Genomic DNA, 21,002 nt, shown 5'->3' on the forward strand with positions numbered 1-21,002 from the left:
ACAATTGACGACAACAAAGTTGAATAAATAATATTGACAATAATGAGATGCGAGATAATGCTTCGTGAGTTAAATATGATAAAATGTGATCGACAAAAACTATGTAGGTGTAGTGTAAAAATTAAAGGCTTTTTGATTGAATTTTATCTCGAACAGCGTGTCCGACAACTTCGCGAACGTGAAATATGCGAAGAATTTCAAGATTTCGCTCCCGACGTGATCCCCCGATATAATGCGTCGTCGTACGAGAGAGCCGAGGCAAAAAAGGGACGAGTACATTTCGCTCAAGCCGTGGGGATCACAATTGCGCGAAAATTGTCTCAAGGGTGAGACGCAATTTCCCCAGGAAATTGTAATGATGCAACTGTTGAGAAAGCACTTGTACAACGCAATGTGCGTACCCTACTTGGGTACGTAAGTAAGACGGACAATATTTGTCGTCGCGTTCCATCTGGCTCTCTTCTCGAATTGGGTACTTTTTTTTTTTCTACGTCCGAGAGACATGTGCGAAGCGAACGAGAGCCGCCGTTTATCTCTTGCTTAGCAATTGCGTATTTCGCGACTAATCAGCGTTGTCGAGAAAGTTTTTTCTTGTCTGAGAGAAGAACAAAATTATTCACACACAACGAACGCGCGTGCGTGTTTTGACGAAAGAAAATGTGACGCTGGCATTTTTTGACAAAGCAAATTGATCGCAATATCGAATGTAGAGAATGCTACTGTTGTGTGTTTCATGTTTTTCGGCAAATATTGACATTCGTATTTAATGTTGCTGGAATATATTGAAATATTGCAACAGAAAATGCAGATCGTGCTCAAACAAATACGGGAAAGAACGTATACATCGGAAATATAATACATAAAATGAGAAAATTAAAATGAGAGAGAAAACAGAAAAAGGTGAATAGAAAAGAAAAAAGAAACAAAAAGAAGACACGATCGAATTTCTTGCGCGTCAACGTGGTCGCTGAAACTACGGAAATCCTGACGAGCGAGAAAATCCAATAGCTCGAAAAGTGGTAAAGCCGCGGTTTTGCGGCGACGAAAACCTTCGAATGATGCGCCTTCCACTCCAAGTGATGGAGCACCATGTCGCATTTCGCGTCCATTTTCATCGAGAAAAAAAGACTGTCGCGCGGATGCGAAAGACTCGTAGAAAGAAATAAAAGAGCCATTATCGAATTAGAATTGGCGGCCGATCGAAATACAAAACATCAAAATGTAAAAAAATGCGACAGATATCGCCGAGAGCGATCACAAACCCGCAAGCGCAATTTCGGTCTCGCACATTGAAATACATTTTTCGTGTAAATCCTTTCCCGTAAATCCTGTTCATGAAATTCCGTTCTTGCGTTAGGTTTCTCTGTAATATCGCGAGATCGTATCTTATCCCGCTTCATATCCGTGTCACTACAATATCCCGGGCGTTTCGTCGTCCATTTTCAAAGAGAAATTAGGGCGACTTGTGCGCGCTGATATTGTACGCTAGAGTGGGACCGGACGATAACACGCGGAAGGATAGCTAGTAGCACACGACCAAAGAGAATGGCAGAGAGAGAGAGAGGATACCCTAGGAAAGGGGTGGAAAGGGGTGGAATTACGACTGTATATTAAACACGAGCGCGCGATATGAATAGAGACGGAGAGCCATGGCCTACCTTAGCATTGTCGAAGCGCACGAAAGACAGGAAGAGAGAGAATGAAAACAATATCCCGGAGTCTTTCCTTGTACCGTGAAACGGTACGAATTGTCCTGTATGTTAATATAAAGGGGTGAATAGTGACTCGTGATAAAAAAGAAAGAACTGACGACACAGAGCGCAGGCAGAAACGAGAGAAATGTCTCACAGAAAAGAGAATATGAAAAAAAAAGAAACTGTGCGCGCCGCATCACTGACGAAACAGGAACACACGTTTGTACGAAACGCGGAGATACATTTCGGTATAAAAAAAAAAAAGAAAAGAAAAAAAAACTCAGAGAATTGTCGCACGGATTATATAAATCTCGCAAATCCGAATATTTCCAATGCTTGCGTAATAGTCAAGAAATTTTGTAAGGTTTATTTCCGCTCTCAATCGGCTGCGCGCCGCAAAGCGCGCGCGTCAGCTTAATCCTCTTTCGTTCCACTTTCCCAATCCGCAAACGCAACCGTTTTCCGTTCCTCGATCTCGCTCTTTGCATTCGGTCGTATCAAATTCAGCTCACGAGAGATTCGCGCGATACTCCGGCGCGCGTTTTTTCCGAATTCGCGCGAGTGCGCACACGGTGTGTAATTTATTTACACGACCTTTGATTAAACAAAAAAAGAAAAAAAAATAAGACTAACGAATTATTGAACGTATTTAATTGAACAATCAAGTATCGATATGCGCGAACGCGGGCATGCAAAATTACGAGTTAAATATTGATAACGGAGCGCCAGTCGGGGGCTATAATAAAAGCCGAGTACAATGATTTTTTAATAAGGGACTTTAAATAAAGATCGCGCCAAAACAATCGAGCAAGGGAAGTTTACTCGACGGGATATGTCTGGCAGCTCGTTAAATAATGTGCCACATTCTGCCAACTCCGTACACACAAACTCGCGGATTAGTTTCGGTCCGGCGTGGTAGGTATTCAGAGTAGTTCACAAGCACTTTGATTCGATGATGTAGCAATTTCTTCGGCGTCGTATCGGATTCGCCGCATCTCACTAGCGCGTTATTAACGCGCTGTTAGCTTGAATAAACGAATGGCTCGATTATATTCACCCGTTTTATATTGGAGAAACACAATTCTCACATTGTTGCAAGAGGAAAAAAGGTCTTTTGTCTTCCTTTCACGAGATAAATAATTTTCTCTATTTTTAAATTATTGCATTTTTTTGTTTTGCAGATTTGAAACAAAATGTATATGGTTGTATTAATTGCTGAGTTCTACGCAGTATCGAAGTTAATATTTTTGTTAGGTCTGCATTGTTTATACACAAAGAATAAATATTTTGAAAATATAAATAATGAACTTTATCGCAGAAAGTTACATAATGATAAAATTATTTTTGTATAAACATCGAGATAACGAAGAGAATACAACATAGATACACAGTGTATCTATAATTTATATAATTTTTCGCAAAATTAACGCCGATCTCAGTAAAAACTAATAAAGTAATTAACGCTTTTGAATAAATTCTTTAATTTTTTTTCGCATGCAGCGGCGGTTTTAATCCGCCATAATTTCAGACTTTCTTTTTAGTCGTCGAATCCAGCTCGTAATTTACTGAAGGTACACGATACCCACAGCAGTATTATATTTTTTTTCAAGTTTTCTCGTGATAAAAGAAAGTTTTGTAACGGTGTTAATGGCTCTGCGTGATACCAGTTTAACGTAAAAACCTTTGAGAAAGATACAGGTTTGCATACATACATGAAATTAAAATAATCGTATTCTTGTTATTTATTCTTTTACATAATTTACTTCTGTAATCTATGTACATTTTGTAATTAGATAAAAAATGACACCAATGAGAGAGAGAGAGAGAGAAAAAATGTATGTTTTTGGTGCGTAATCCAAACTACATGTCGAAATACTATTGTTAAATAAATATCTCACATATCAAAAACTCTATGTTGACTCAATTTTGTTGGCTGTTTATTTAAATAAATTATATAAATTAAATTTATATTAATTTTATAAGTTTATTTGTGAGGCGATTTATACAATAACTTAATAAATAAATAATTTGTTGCTTTTCTGCGACAGATTTTTGTTGATCCCGAAATTCGTTTCTCTTGTGCAGACGCAATAGTCTTCGTCCGAGAGGGCGTCCTGGAGGGTTCGCGGAGGTGATGCTCCTGGCGAGCGGGAGTGAGAAGCCCTGTGCGGCCCTTTCTTTCTCCAGATTCATTGAAAATCAAGACAGAGGACAGGGTCAGTTTCTGGCCCTCGAATCGCTGCAGCTAAGATCAAGGAAGCGGCCAGTGAAGAGGAGCGCCTCGTGGTGCACGGTGGTGCTCCTCTAACGGCAGCTAAGAAGGAGTTATGGTGTCTCGCACATGCAATGACTGTGGCCGCCGCAGCCGTGGCACTGTGGCATCGTGCCCACCTCTACAAGATGCTCGCCTGCGTCGTACTCGTCCTGATCGCCGTCCAGTATCTGCTTAGCGGCGGTGTGCTCGACCGCCGCTCCATCGAGACCATCTTTACCATCAACGCGACCAGGTAAGTCGTTCGCTCGATCTTACTTCTAATTACGAATTCCTTAAGCAATTAAACGCGACGTTGGCGAAACGTCTTCAGGGAAGTTTGAATATTTTATTTTTTGAATTTTAGGAGAAAACTTTTGTTTTAAATTGTTTGAAGAGAAATTGAATGTTAAAGATTTGTTGAATGTTGAGAGACATTCTTATTCAAACAAAACTCAGTTCGGATATAATTTTGTAGCTTTGAACATTTGTACAATTTACTTATTCAGTTCCATTAGCTGTAATTAGCCGAGTTAAAATTTGATGAACTATCTCTATTTCTCGTAATAGATTTGCGCTTCCCTGCACCTTCGACATAGCACTTTAAGCATTCCGTTCCGGGCTTTATGCAGACCCTCGTTTGCGCATCTTAATAGCTATTCGGGATGCATCTCGGGGGCTCTCGCGAAACTCGCGGAATCCGCAGCTGAAATTCCGTCCGACGTGCGCCGTCCGCTCCATTACGGCCCGTGCATTATCACGACGACGGGATGCACGCGTCTTCGTAACTCCGCTCTAATTGCGGGTGTCGGATTCTCGGCTTAATAATTGGCCGACTCGTTATTCAACGTCAATGGCTGAGCTCCGCTGAGTTGTGCCGTATTGTGCTGCAGCGCGTCGTGGATTTACGAGCGAGCGACAGACTGCCGCCTCCGTGCAGTCGTTGTTGACGTCGTTGAACTTTCCTCGGGAGAAGTTTGTCGGGAAATCTCGCGGAAGAGATCTCTCGTCTGCGATAATTGACTCGGATTTACTACCAACGGTTACAACCGAAAACTATTTCAGACGAGGATTGTTCCGAAATAATTGTACGGAAAATCCTGTTATTTCAATCGGCGAACCATACTTATTCGTATTTTACAACGTATTTTAGAGCTTGCAATAAAGTTTATTAAGACGACATTTGCTATTTTACACATACACACACACACACGGGTTCATAAAAAACGAAAGAATTACCAGTATTATTTTTGTGAAAAATTTTCGAGCTTAATTCTCTTTGAAATCAGATTTTTCTGATCGCGCGCTACGATTTCCTAGTTACCGTTCGGACAATCGCGCAACGCGCGCGCGCGCGCGCTTTCCACAACGCATTGGAAAGATAACGTCCGGAAATTGAAATTGAATGACGACATAAAGCAAAAATATACGCTTTTAAAGCAGTTGGATAAAAGAGAGTATTGAATCACTGGCGGTGCTCGGACCGGAGTCCATTATATTCGCAACGAAATTTAATCGTGAAATCGTCCACTGTTATAATCGCCATCCGCCGGATTATTTAGCCGGCCAATAATCGAGGACCGACTGAAGCGCGAATTATGATTGAATTTCGTGAAAACGTTTTTGCACGCGTGCACGTGGCTCACGTCGCCTGTTATTGTTACAAAACTGGTCGTAACGCGATTTTCAACGTTACGGTGGACGCTTTGAGCGCGTGCAACGAAGCGCGTTAAGTAACACTGACGCCAGATACACGTAACCAACCGCGTAATTGTATTCGGCTCGCTGCGAAATTACCCCGTAGCCTTTTCTGGTATCTATCCTCGAAACCTCATTAATAATTCAGTCTTCGCTGATCGTCTTACTCTTTGGTCGCTCGGACTTTATACGGAGTTAGTAAAATGAGCTTGTGGCTCGCCGTAATTCGCTGAAAGTTGAATTATAAAGTCCGTTTGAAGCGGGAAATTCTATTATAGTTACATTAGATCCCTTCCTTCCTTTAAGGGATATATTTTTTTTTTTTTTTTTTTTTTATGAGAGGTACAACGTATACGTACGATATTTGTAGTTTGATATTGTTTTCGATATATATGCGTACGTATCGAAAATATTTTTTGACGATAATATTTTCTTTACTTTTTTTTATCGCTTCGAACTGTCGGTAACGTTAAGTTTTATCTGCGTTTCATTCACGTTACGTAGTGGACGTCGAGGACGAGAGATATTGCGTCTCGGTAAGCAGATAAATGTTCCGACATCCGCATTTGTATGCCGCACGTGTATTCCAGTAACGTTAAGATCGATTCTTATCCTTTAGGGTTCATGGCAGAACGGACGGAAAATCTTATTACTCGGCTACATAACGAGGCAAAGTGGCTGCTTAACGATGGCGTCGGTACACGCGCGATTTACGGAACCCCTATAATGGGAAATAATCGGTTTCTCGCGCCGTCGATATATCGATCGGTTTCGCACACAATGCCACACGGTAACGCCGCTAAAATTTTACGAATCTACAGTTGAAGCTAAAGAAAAATCGCTAAGCTATAGCGAGTGTATTAATCTTTGCGGAAAGGCATTTTATATTCTGAGTGATGTTGAGACATTTTGTGCGAAATTTTCTTCTGCTTCTTTTCTTTTTTTTTTTTTCTTTTTTCCGCAGACTGTTTTCCTCGTCGTTTTTAATCTCTGCAATTAGGCGCTTTTGGCGCGCGGTGCACCGGCGAAATGAATGGCTCGTCCTGATTCGTGTTGCTCGCAACCGCGCTTTATTATTACGGAACAACACGCCAACGAACGTGCGACGAGAAAACGCAAAATACAGAGCTTTTGCACGTACGTTCCGTTAGACCGTAACGCAGTTTTTCAAACGGATCAAGACTCTGTAACTAAAGACTGAGATTTTCTTCAAAATGAACATAAAAAAATCTTTTCTTTACGCGCAATGTTGGTAATATAATGACACATCACAGAAAAGTCCGTAAAATATTACTGGCAAAGTTCACTCATTAAGTTTAAAGTCTTTTATACAATTTTCACTAACGAAGACGGATCTCGCTCATAGAGTTGTGCGAACTCTAAAGAAATATATAACATATATGTTGGGCACGTCGTAATGGTCCAATGCACCGATATTTTAAGCGCCATCGTATATCATCGCGTGAAAATTGCATTCAATTAGCGCACGCCGTCGGCAATTTCTCGGGCAACATTATGGTTGCAACTTGCATACAATGCGGAGAGAGAGGAGGCCATTAATTTAAAATTTTGTCGTCGTTCTGGCCGCGACTATTTGTCACTCTCCCTGTCGCAGGCCGCAGCTCGTTCGGTCACGTTGCCGCGAGGTTTGCAGTTCACGTGCAGTTACGCGACCGCCTCGAAAGATAAATAATTACAATAATAAGGCGTGACAGCTTTGCAAATTACTGAACCGCATTTTCCAGACTTATCTTATCGATCACACGCTGCCGATGTAACAAGCGTGTCATCGCCCAAGAGAAAAGAATTGTTTCATGCGCGCTCACTCGATCAAAATCTCTCACAGGTTTCACGATAACTTTTTGTAATAAACTGTTTTGAAACTTGGGGTACGAAATACCTACAAACTATAAACTTCCAATTTATGATAAAAAAATTAATTCAGAAAATGGATAAAAAAAATTTTCCGCGCCGGCACCACCTCCGATATAAAGTTTTTTATTAAACTGTTTTGAAACTTGGCGCTAAATAACTAGAAACTATATACTTTAAATGTATGTTAGAAAATTAATTCAAAAAATGAATTTTTTTCCCATCGGCAACACCTCCGTTAAAACTGTTTTAACTTTTTTCAATAAACAGGTTTAATATTTTGCACAAAATAAGTACAAACAATAGTTTAACTTTATGTATATATAATATGTCACCGTAGTCACGTGCGGTCACTGACCTCGGTCGCGTGACTGCGGCGAGGTCAATGACCCCGGTCGCGTGACCGCGGCGAGGTCAACGACCCCGGTCGCGTGACCGCGGCGGGGTCAACGACCCCGGTCGCGTGACCGCGGCGAGGTCAACGACCCCGGTCGCGTGACTGCGGTCAAAAATTTGTGTCTTCTGTTTTCTGAATTAATTTTTTATCATAACTTGAAAGTTTATAGTTTGTAAGTAATTTATGCCAAGTTTCAAAACAGTTTATTAAAAACTCTTTTATCGGAGGTATTGCCGGCACGAAAAAAAGTTTTTTATTCCATTTATGAATTAATTGTTTATCATAAATTGAAAGTTTACTGGTTGTAGGTATTATGTGCCAAGTTTTAAAACAATTTATTAAAAAACTTTATATCGGAGGTGTTGCCGGCGCGAAAAAAAATTCTTTTATTTGTTTTCTGAATTGAGGTTTTCAGAAATTGATTATAAATTGAAAGTTTACAGAATGTAGGTAGTTTGTGACAAGTTTCAATACAGTTTACTAAAAAAAAGTTATGTCGGAGGTGTTGCCGGCGCGAAATCGCTACGCCGCGAAGAACTGTCGAATTGATCGGTATTATCGGAAGTGTTGTCGGCGCGAATAACGCGAACCGCTACCGTGCTTCGTGATATTGTTTTGCAAACAAAAAGAAACGTCGAATGAAATGGCTCAATTCGCGTACGCGAGTTTCTGACGCAATTTGAGGGTGAGATGTATTTCTTTTTATATTTACAACTACGTATTGATATTTTTTCATCGTCGCGAAATAATCGGTTTGTACTTCACACAAAGATAAAAATTTATTTTTCGAAAAATTGTAACATTTTTTTATGATTCAAAATAATTTTACAGAATAATAATTTGTGAAACACAGATTTAATGAGAATATAACGAAGGGATGCTGAAGTTTGTATCTTGTTGAAAGTTGAAACGCGACAACGTAATTAACTCGTTCGATACGTGACGCGTTTCGTATTCCCGATACACGTAACCGCGGAGGTACGTTATATTATATATCACCAACACACACATGCGATCGAATACAGGACATCGTCGTTGCAATCGCTGCTACAAATCAAGTGGCTAGACGTTGCTCTGGCGCAATGTCGCATTAACGAGATGTATCATTACAGCGCGATGCCACCGTCCGATGTGATCTGTCATCTTATCGGATCATGTTAATGGTAACGACATCATTCTCGAATTTAAATGAAGATGTTATATAACAAAATGAAAAAGATTTGTCACACTTAATCAAAAAGATTAACCCTTAAATTCAATTAGCATAAAAAACAAAAATTTGTTTTATAAATGAGATGCATTTGTGCAGTATATTATATGCAGTAAAGTGTTAAGGTTTAAAAATCATTAAAAATTGAATTAATTATTTTTATAACTTACGTGTAAAAATTTACACGAACATATATGTATATATATAGACATCTAGCGTATGGCTCTCATTGACCAAAAATTTCACGTTGTTTTAATTATTTGGAATTCTATTTTTTAACAAATGTGCGTTCCGATAAAAAATTATTGATATTTTTATATCTCGATACAAAAATATGAAAAACAACATAAAATTCTAATTTTATCTACAATTATTACACACCGTAAACTTTGAAAACCACTGTATTAGATAAACTGACGATGCGCATGCATGTTTCGATTTTTCAATGAACGTTTCAACGTTTTATCATAAATTATCGGGCGAGCCGTATCTTTACACACATGATAATTTTTAGGTTTCAGATAGATTCGAGAGTTGATTTCGTTCTGTAAAACTTATTTGTTACGTTTAACACGTATGATAAAAATATGATCGTCTTCTTTAGATACCAATACACTTTTATGTCCGTTAGATAAATGCTCCGGGGACACAACCGGAAGTCCAGAATATTTCCCAGAAAATTCCTAACCGAGGTACGCGAACATGTAGTCCCGTCACGCTGTCGGATTTAGCTGTCCCGTCGTCCGTGTTATATCGGAGAGAACATCAGACATCGACTGCATCGCTACGTGATTCCCTTATGAGACACATTTTCGAATCTTGGCACGTGGGAATCTAAATTAAAACTAAATATATTGCTAACATTTGAACCGTAGCACTCGGGAGGTTTTTTTTATTTATTTGAATTAGTGTTTCGTAGCTTTTTTTACAAATATGTATGCGGGACAAAATCAATTTTCACAAGCTTCATATTTTAAAAATATAGGTCAGAGAAATGTGGAAATTTCTATATATATTTTTAATTAATTTTATTTAACGTTGTTTAACTACATTTGTAATTTTAGAGAGCAAAAAATTTTCTTTTAACACACACGGCACAGACACATTACCAAGATATTTCAATATGTTTAATGTGTGTTAAAAAATTTTATACTTACATTAAAATTGTATACTTACATCGTTTTATCGTAATATGTTTGAAAATTAAAGAAAAAGATTATGATACATAAAAAGTTTATGATGTGTACTTAAAGTTTACATGGCGTGCGCCTGTGCGCGGAGCGTTTTCCTTTTCTCTTCCCGTTGCATCCTCGTTTGAAACTCCACTTTGCGGCGAGTTCAGGTATGAAGTCTTGTCAAACTTTTAACGGACATTTCCGTCCACAGTGTTATCGATCGATGAAAAGTTTTCTCACTCTTTGATGACCCCGAGACATCTCCGAAGACTTTTCTTTCTTCTTCCCTTCCTTCTACTCGTTTGCTTCTTTGGAAGATGAACGGAAAACCGGTTACGACATTAAAGATACATCATCGACAAAACTTCCTCCCCCTGCTTTTTATCGTCCTGTGAATGAGACAAAATCGAAATTACCTGAATACATCGATAAAACCGGCGCGGAAACTTCGCCCGATACAAGATGGATTTTATCGAGAATATCCCGAGCGTTTTTATCGGATATCTTGTCACGTAGACAGACAACTCGACGGACAAGCGACGATTTATTCTCGAGAAAAGTTCAATAGAAACTCGCAGCACCTGTCGACATTTTTTAATTTCCACCATCAAGTGCTTTATTGTGGATTTTTTGTGAAACTGTTTAGCCGCGCTCAATTTCTAGATTACGATGATATCGTAAAATAATTCGTCAATAACAACTCTCCTATTAATAACAATAATGATTCTTGCTATGATTTGTATTCATGAGAGAACGCAGTTACTTTCATAAATCTTCATATGATGTGCAAGTAGGATATTAAATTCTGAGAGAATAATTAATCATAACGTCACGTCTTCGGATTAACCTGAACTGAGCTTTCGTCAGTCGAAAGCTCCGTAAATTACCTGTCTTTTTTTTTTTTTTCTTCTCATTCTCATCACCAGGTGTTACGGCCAGTCATCGATCGTCGCCCGCCGCCGCGCTTTTAAAAGCCCCGTCACGTACATTGAAAAATATCTCTACGTATATCGGCGCTTTGCCGAGCTTTCCGCGTATTCCGCAGCGTCGTCGCGAAGATATCCCCGACGCCGCTCGATAGCGAGAGGAAAGATTTCCGCGGATTCGAGCCCGGGTGCCGCATACAGCCGGCAAAGTATTTCCATGCCAGGTGGCGCACACCGGGTCGATCTCGTATCGACGGGTCCGGATGAGTCACGTCAGATTTATGCCGCTCCGGACGTGGCGGGAATTTCCATCGAATCCTCACGGATCCTCGGGACTTCCTTACGACTACGCACGCAGACGGAGACGTGACTTCGCGATGTATCATCAGTATGAAGTCAGTCGCTTATCTTGCGCTTTCGGTTCGATTACTTCTAATTCTACATCTTTGAATTGAATGTCAGTAATTTTTAATGAGAAAATTATTTTATTTTTAATCGCGGAGATTTGTTCGAGTTAAAATCGTTATTATTTTCAAAAATAATGTAATTATTGTCAACGCGCCGTGTACATTCTTAAAATTCTCATGTTATTCAATTTGAATCGCAGTTTACCGATGTTAAAGCTTCGGTATCATCTCGAGCGACGACGAATTCTCTCTTAAGTCTTGAAACCAAGTGAATTGTTAGCCACGTCGCTCTTATCCGACTCCTCCAGGAGCAGAGCAGCCTGTCTATTTCAAGCGGCTATACAGGGTTTGCGGATTTAATTAAATTCGAGATGCCGTCGCGTTCGAGAAACCGGCGTTCCTTCCGTTTTCTTCACTCTTAGATATCGCGAGGAATCGAAACTATTTCGCGGCTGGAGATTGATAGAGACGTATCTGAATACGGAATCCTCGCGATATTGTTATTAGTTTGGAATTCGAATTATCTGAAGATTAGCAGAAGAAGAAATTGTATACGCGGAACAAGAAAGTTGACTCGACGATTGATTCTGACATTAATTTGTTTATTTAGTTTTTTTTCTAGTTTTTATTAAATTATTACTTAAAACATTATATTAGTTTTATTTTATATACAAAAATGTTTGTTATCTTATACGTACAGGGTGTCTGAAGAATTTTGATAAAATCGAAGTGTTCTGTTGAGATAGATTAGATCAATCTAAAAAATCACTTACCATTTTGAAAAATTCACAATATTAAGTTATTAATTAATTAATTAATGTAGGCCAATGAGGACGCCGTGAAAATCAACTGATCACAAGAAACTGCATCACATGCCGCTCGTTGTTTGTTTTCTCCGCATCTCATTTGCTAGGATATTGCATTAAGTAGGCAAGTTTTCTTTACAACTAAAAATCCATACACATGATAGAATTCAGATCATCGCTTAGTGGCTCACATTCATCAATTAATAATTCATATATAAATATTGCAAATTTGTCAAAATGATAAATTACTTTTTTATTTGGATTGATCCAATCTATCTTCACACTTTGGCTGTGTCAAAAGTTTTCAGACATCTTGTATATATGAGTCTTTTACATTGTGTGCTCTGTTACACACACACACACACACGCACACACATCTTCGCAAAACTTTCTAACATAATCTCGTGCAGAGTTCTACGAGGCTGTACATGTTCTCGTTATGAGATTGCGATGCGTACAACGATGATACTATCTCGGCCGCAAAAATCTTCGCAAACATATTCGCCGTCGGTGTAACGTGCCGAGGAAATACGGTATGCAAATAGATGCAATCCGCCTGCAACCAACACACACCTGCCGCAACTTCAGCATTAAGCTCTTGCGAGACGCTTTACAAGAGAACTGATCTGCATGACGGCTCGTAACTTTGTCGGTTTTCGCATAATCGTTTCGCGAGCGGACAACATTTTCCCCCAAAACTTGTTTGCCTGCCAAAATCGAAGCTTCGCCGCGACGAAAATACCGCTACACGGTACAAGTTTGTTGCGGAAACGTCGGTTTTTGTGATCAAACTCGGTCCAGACTGTGTCAAAGCTATTATAAACACAGATATCTTACAAAAAGCAACGTCAATCTTTATATTCAGTTACAGAATTGAATGTTTCGCGATATACTTTTTTTCTATTTTATTTTTAGAATTGTTTTTTTTTTTTTTACGTAAATAAATTGCATAGTTATTTTTATTTTTATATATTTATTATTTTTTACTTTTATATTATCACAGATGATTACATAGATACTAAAGATGTGACTCTTTTTGCAAAGTGTTAAAAATTTTTGATTTTACCAACATTTTACAAATATCTCAAATATCTCTTGTGTAAAGTAGAACTACGTTTAATCTCGTCTGATGTGTAATGTGATACAGAACAACTAATTTTAAATCTTAAAACGTGTTAGAGAAACCGCACACCGCTCGCTTGATTCCTTACCTCGCTCTTTGTCGTCTAAAGCCTCATCGCGTTCTCTCGTGATTTTACACGGACTCCCGGTGCATGTACCTGAAAGAGAATGAGAACGACGTTAGATCGCGAATTGCAGTAGCCGGCGGCGGTCCCGGAAATTGCAGCTGCGCGAGCGGACCGGCTCAGGAAACTCACTGACGGTCTTTCGTGAGGAGCACGTCACAAGGTAAACGAGGACCCTGCGTGGATCAAGTCCGTCGTAATTCCGTGTCCTTCGGACTGTCGTAAACCTTAAAGTGAATTAGACCGTCAAAGCTGCGGCAGCAAGTTTTGGTCCGGTTTGTCGGAAACTCACGTTTACGACGATTTGTTCGTTCGATTTCCGACCCTGATGGCTTTACCCGTAAAAAGCATTAAGACACAATTTGCTGAGAAACATCGGCCTGATTTCTCAGAACGTAAAATGAATAAAAAACAAATTCTGTTTTGAATAACCGATTTATAACATTGTTCAACACTTTTTTGGAAAAAAAATCAATTTTTGTATAACTTTCTACTTATATATGTAATTTATATTTCAAATAAACAATTCACAAAATATTTACATAGCGTCGTAATTAATAAAATTCACGTATGGCTCTCATTGACCAAACATTTCATGTTGTATAAAATTCACGATTGTATAACAGTGAATTTTTATGACGTGAAAACGCGATAAAAATTCTCGTTTTTTTGTTGATGGCTTTCAACAACGCACACGCTCGCGAAAATGAAGATATTCTCGCGCAATTTCGGCAAACTCTCGGGCGCCGAGATTGACTTAAGATATATAGTCTTGCCCCAGACGTGGAATTACGTGGGATAAAATGGGCGCGAGAGTGCACTAAACACCCGCGAGAAAATCGCTTTTAAAGTTCGAGACTGCACCACATCGGTGCGCCGCATCAAATCCGCTGGGGAATCTCGAGAGCATTAGAGATAGCTCTCGAAAATTTTCGTGAGACGAAAATCGTGCGGGATACAAGTCGGCATCCGATTTAATTCCCGGAGATTCTGTCGGCGCGAGCCGACAGTACAGGATATACGTATCGTCGTCGTCACGTCTCGATTTTCCACGGACGATTTAATTCAGTCTTAATATGTCATTTCTTATAAAATTTTCTAAAGTAATTAATGAAGTTATTGAGATAAGAAATATTTAAAAAAAATGACACACAATTCTAACAAAAACGTTTTGTACAAATGACATTAATGACGATTGTTGCTTGTAATCTCAGAGCAATTCGCGCTCTCTAGTTCACGGTTTTGCGGTATATAAAATCATTTTTAGTTCTCACAATCACAAAATTTAACAATATATAGTTCTCGGAGTCAGTTCCAACATAATGACGCTGTTGTTACATTCGATCGAATCGAGAAAGACGCTTTTTTTGACGTAGGAATTGTGTTGTCAGGATTAAACGGTTGATCTAGTCTCTAATCGCCGGACAACTTCCTCAATTATGGAGACGTTGCACACAGTCTTGTAATAGCTGTGCATAGAGCTCGTCGCGATGCGCAATCAATAGATAATTGGCTCCCGGATGTGTATACGGTGTTATGTGCAGAACGATATATTCCCGAACTCGTTGTTAATTCTGGAATCGCTAATGTGAAACGATCGCCATCCAGCATTAATACGGGTTTCGCGTTCAATATCGGATTATGTGACACCGGTGTGCGGGAGGATGGTTTCGTTTCCTGTAATACGGAACGGAATCGTGTAAATCTTATTATCGCACTTGCGAAGATTATACCGATAACGATCTGCTTTTGCGCAAATTCGTCAAATACTTGTTATTGCAGGAAAAGAAGCGAAGATGGTCACCGAACAAAACCCATATATATTTCTTAATATAATTCACACTCAAGTTTTGTTTGACTCTCTCGCGCGGCTCGTCTTATTGATTTTTCGTCATGTTTACAGCGCGCGTATTAATATCCTAACGATTTTCAAAATATGATATCGCAATTAGATTGATTGTCAAAATGGAAAGCAAATATCGATCAGAGAATTATATAACAACAACATTAACAGAATTATATAACAACAACACGTTAACACGTTGAGTGCCGAACGTATTTTGTTGGTTTTGCCTCCAGCACCGGAACGAAATTTTCCCTATTAGAACCACAACGTTGATAAAATATTGATATAATTGAATTGTTCAAAATTATCATGCGTAGTGCATTAATCTCGCTGCCGGTCATTCATGATCATTATTCTAATATTAATTGCATTTACAAAATTATAAAACGTTATTCTTTGCAAATTTTATTGCATTTTTATTGAGTTTGATAGCGCCCCGGTTAGTTATGACTCCCACGACGCCAATAAAAGTTGCAACGCCAGTAGTGACGGTCAGTAATAACTATCACGGTCAGTCACGCGTTAATAATGCAATATCTTTATTACCTCAATCCTGTAAATTTCTAAACTTGTTGTCCGAGCGATTTTTGAGAATGAGATATTTTTTGGTATGTTTTTTTTTTAGAAAAAAAAACAAATAAAAACAATATCAAAACTAATGTCATCTCTTTAATTTAGAACGGTGAATAAAGATCCATTGAATTCTTACAAACTTTTGCAACGTCTTAACTAATAAAAAATCGTGTTGGACATGAATGTGTGTCAAGAGTACAGTATTAAGATTGAAGACATAGTTGTATCAACTATTTTATTTATTTTTTATCATATCCTACATTATTGCATCACAGACTGTTTTTATTTAAGTTTTTTATACGTGTGAGTTTTATCTTAGTTTATTCGTTGCATATGTGTTACAGATACGCGGATCGCACGTACAGGTCCCATCAGCGCGGTCTGATCATATATGGTCCAGCGACCGCCGTGCCGAATCCAAGCGGCAATGTATCCTCGACAACGATACTCTCGATACTGGCTCGAGTGCTCTCGAACTCGTCCAGATCCGAACCCGCGCCGACCAGAAATTTGGTGGTTGGCGGCGGTGGAATCGCGCGAGAGCTTCCGGTTGCGAACGCGACCAATAACACGACGATACCACGATGTCCCCTCATTCCACCGAATCTGGGTAAGTTTGCGATTAATAGACAGATTATTACAGACTATTGACAGAAGTTTAATTACGATCATCTTCTTAACAAATTTAATCTATTCGGTATTATACAACCAATTTAGATAAATATATATAAATTGTACATATAGTAAACAGCTCTCTTTTTGGTATCAATTGTATGTGAGAGAAATAATAAGGTCAGTAAGAGCCAAATATCGAATGCACGTGTGAAATATTTTTTAATGTGTAAATTACATTGTAATTTCGAATTTAACTCGAAAATATCTACATCGGATGCCTTAGTTTTAGATGCTTTGAATTATTTTTTATACAAATTTGTAGATTTTTAAATTGTATGTATTGTCCCAGCAAATAGCATATGTTACTCTTTCGTCTTCTTACATCGCCTCGTCTTCTCTGTCTTTCTTCCAGTTGGCCCAGTGGCCGTTAGTAAGTCACCGCCACCTTTGTCCGAGATGGAGAGGTCATTCGTGGAGGTGAAGGCAGGCGGTAGCGGTCGGCCCGCGGATTGCGTTGCCAGGCATCGCGTTGCCATAATCATTCCGTTTCGCGACCGGCCGCAGCATCTGCAGACTCTCCTCTATAATCTACATCCGATTCTGCTGCGTCAGCAGATCGACTATCAGATCTTCGTGATCGAGCAGGAAGGTGAGTGACTCGCGAACCGAATTGGCCGGTTGCTTATTATATTTAATTAGATTTAATTAAGTCTTTAAATTTTGTATTTATTTTTTATGCGAATATTTTATTGCATGCAATAATTGTAATATTTATTGCTCACTGTCGAATCTGATATATGTATGTATGTTATACCACGTCGAATTTCTGAATTTTTATTTCCGCAAGCCTTAATGTTTATATACGCTCGACGTGTGCTTCTTCGTGTCTCGACAACATCTTCCCGTAGCGTACAGTTTGTTTTCACAAAGCGAATATAAACGTACGATCGTCTTCGAGCTTCTTCTTGCCAGCATTGCACTATTGGTGCGTGTAAGCTGATACTTGGTTACGATTTATTGCCGTCTAGCGGATGTTCCTCTTACTCGCGTATTTTCCCGCTTGTCTCTTCGAGCGAAGATCTTTCGTAAGGTGAAATGCTCTGAGAGAGAAGGAGGAGGAAGAGAAGAGACGTTGAGTCGCGAGACGTCGCAATGAAGAGAGGGTGCTTCAAAGTTCCCGTCGCCGTCTCCAAGCTCTCGGGCTTAATTTTTAATTAAATTTGTGTACGTCCTTTCTCTCTTCCACCGACGCGTCTTTTTTTAGCTTAAAGTAATCGACCGACCAAAGTAACGCGAGCGCTCTCGAACGAAAAAACGAAATAGTTCCGCCGACGCAACGCCAGTTATTTTTAATGAAATTTTTTAAGGCGAGCTTTTCAGACTTTATCTCGTGTGCGCGTACACACAGTTGGTTGTTTGTCCGGACAAAGCAAGGCGCGCTCTCTCGACCGATGGCCGGAGGTAAACGGCGAATAGAATGCATTAATAGAACGCATACTTAATTTACAAGCCATAATCGTTGAAAATAAATTTCCTCCCGCTATAATTTGATCAGGATCGCATAAATGCTGTTGCCGTTCCAATGTTCTCGATAAACAAATAAAAGAGATGATACTTCGTCATGGATTTATTTCAATCGAAGTCAATTATGTCGTAACGGCGTTAATTTACGACAGATCGCCAGGCAATAAATTCTCGCGATAATTTAACGAAGACGATATTTCACCGCGCCGGCGCGATTAATTACAACGAAACAACAATTTATCCTTGCCGTTGCTGCGCCCGATCCTTAGAAAATGCGCCAAACTGTTATTCACTGTCAAGCCGCTTTACCGCCGCAGGTTCGGAGACCTTTGCGCGTAAGTCAGGCTTAAGCGCTATCTAGTCCTGGAAATTGAGGACCAACTGCCGTTTTCCCTGTGCCTTTCCGCAATGCGGTATATCGAGGCACAGGTTGATGGGGTTCGTGTACGTACAGCAAACGCTATACACAGATGAACAAATTCTCATGAATTTTATTCGCATCCGATTACAAACAAATTTACATCGTAATACGTACCCATTATGTAAAACAAAAGTGAGTTGGATGTCATATATAGTGTGCACGCACTTACAAATTCACGCGTTTTAATTGTCCGAAATGGTTTCACGGACACGGTTGTTCTCGGTCGCAATTTTGAAATTTAAATCGCAAGCTCCCTCTTCACCTCTGCCCTTTTCTCTCTTTCTCTCTTTTTCTTTCTCGTGTGAAGACCGCGCCTCAGCTCGAAATTAAAGCTCGAAGTCAGCTCAGCCGAATACTTCACTTTCGCATAATTAGTACCGTGCTGAATATTTATCAGAATCTGCTGTTCCAAGGGAGGGAGCTATTTGGGAGGATTGGCAAACGAAGTTGCGACTTCGCGTTTCCAGCAGATCCGGCGCAGATCGACCGCACACGAATCAGGAAATTAGATTCATGTACTTGTCGTCTCTGACCTGAACAAAATCAATTTCTCGATACGGGATAAGAGAGAGAGAGAGGGGGAGACAGACCGAGAATCTCTCGAAATGTGAGAGAAGAAAGACTCATCGTGTCAGAAGTGTTAATCTTCGCGCGATCCTCTCTCTCGACAGTGATTACTATTTACTATCTGTTTATACGCGACAGAATGTTCCTATTTTTTTTTACGTGGAAGATTTTAATAGGATGTAAAAAATGTTAATCTTGCTCCCATAATCTTTCAATGTCTGTTTTTACTTTGGAATTTAACAGAATGTGCAACACAAAAATGCGTAGAACGTCGATCTATAAGTTTATAAATTACTAGTGAAAATGAAACGACAAACGTCGTTTGTCGTTCTCTCGCGGACAAACAATTATTAGTCGCACCTGTCGACGGTAGCCGAGACGGGGTCTCTCCGAGCACTTCTCACGATACAGAATCCGCCCGTAAATATACTGGGCTCGCATAGACCCGTCGGAAACACCGGCGTGCATTCGCGCGAGAGACTCTTATTATCGTAACTGTATACAGCCATTAACAGAGAGGCTGCGGCAGTGTGTGGCTATCGATACCAAAGGAAATCCTCCTCGCTGTCTCTTCATCATAGCGTTTGTTAAGTCTGATACATGGCAACAGCTTGGAATGTGATTAAATTTTTTTACGTCGAGAAAATTGTGAGAAGAACAGACAGTGAGAATTCCCAGGCTGTCTTCGTATGTAACGAATATACGGACACACATGGTCGCGGATCAATACAGTGTAACAATTTTATTGAGCAAATTCGGAAAATTGTAAGATAAATAATAATTTAACACTTTTTTACTCTTGGATTGAAAAATTAAAAATACAAGCTTGATGCAAAATTACGCACACAAGAACAATATCGCGAAATTGTGTTGTTTTTTACTGACGAGAGTAACAAAAGCGCTACTAGGCGCGGCTATGCGTGAGGTGTACACGCGACGACAATATTTCAAAAATTTAAATATTTTTCAAAGACACACACACACACACACACACGCGTACACTATAGACGTTGACGCGCGTTCTTTCATACTTAAAATAAACGCGGCAACGCGTAATAACTTTATATTGCACGGACGTAATTCTTTCGAACGAATAAATAAGCGAGCGAACATTCCCCCTTCTCCGCGGATATGGAAATGAATTAAGCTCGACGCGCGCGCGCGCGCGCTAGTTGTGGAAGTATAGTACCTGTCGGGGACAATAACCGCTCTCAGACGGTGTTCATTAGTATTTACTAGAATTGCAAGGAGCGTCTCTCGCGAACGAGAGATGTTTAATAAAGACGTTTTAGTCGGTCGTCTTTCATCGTTTCAGCTGCATCCTCTTCACGTATTATGTATATTAATAATTAAGCGACGGCAGAGCAAATTGACAGAAACGAGAAAGACAAACGCGGGGATTTCCGAGTTATTAACAGCGCTTCCCCTCTCGCTTGAATTCTTCATTATTATTTTTAACCCCCCCGCGAGCTCTCTCTCTCTCTCTCTGCTTTCATTATCTTAATTAAATTTACAATTTATATTTCAAACCAGAAGGGGTTTACTTTGAATTTTAATTCCTTTCACCAGGCGTGTTTGTGTAAGCTGCAAGCGTCTTTCGCTGCACAAGTGCCAATATTCGACGTGTCGGGGATGATGAAAAGCTGTAATGTGAAGAATATCATTTAGATCGCTTGACATTTTCACATTTTCAGTCTTCAACTCGCGCTCGCGTACCTCTGTCACCCCCCACGGGGCGATTGTTTCCCCATTGTGAAACTGTTTGCCGTATCC

The 21,002-nt window shown here is 39.6% G+C and overlaps 1 protein-coding gene across 7 annotated transcripts in view; it reads left to right on the forward strand.

Moving 5' to 3' along the window:
• Nucleotides 1–21,002, forward strand: part of LOC109856896 (beta-1,4-N-acetylgalactosaminyltransferase bre-4) — a 99,202-nt gene that overhangs the window by 71,619 nt on the left and 6,581 nt on the right. For all 7 annotated transcript variants that reach the window (XM_020432656.1, XM_020432676.1, XM_020432667.1 and 4 more), the window contains 3 exons: nt 3,780–4,201; nt 16,447–16,712; nt 17,130–17,366. In XM_020432656.1, coding sequence (XP_020288245.1) covers nt 4,041–4,201; nt 16,447–16,712; nt 17,130–17,366 — 664 coding nt within the window. In that variant the 5' untranslated portion in view covers nt 3,780–4,040. The remainder of the gene's footprint in view (nt 1–3,779; nt 4,202–16,446; nt 16,713–17,129; nt 17,367–21,002) is intronic.

The sequence above is a fragment of the Pseudomyrmex gracilis genome, unplaced genomic scaffold (assembly GCF_002006095.1).
Source record: "Pseudomyrmex gracilis isolate BER0280 unplaced genomic scaffold, ASM200609v1 scaffold_4, whole genome shotgun sequence".
Taxonomy (NCBI): domain Eukaryota; kingdom Metazoa; phylum Arthropoda; class Insecta; order Hymenoptera; family Formicidae; genus Pseudomyrmex; species Pseudomyrmex gracilis.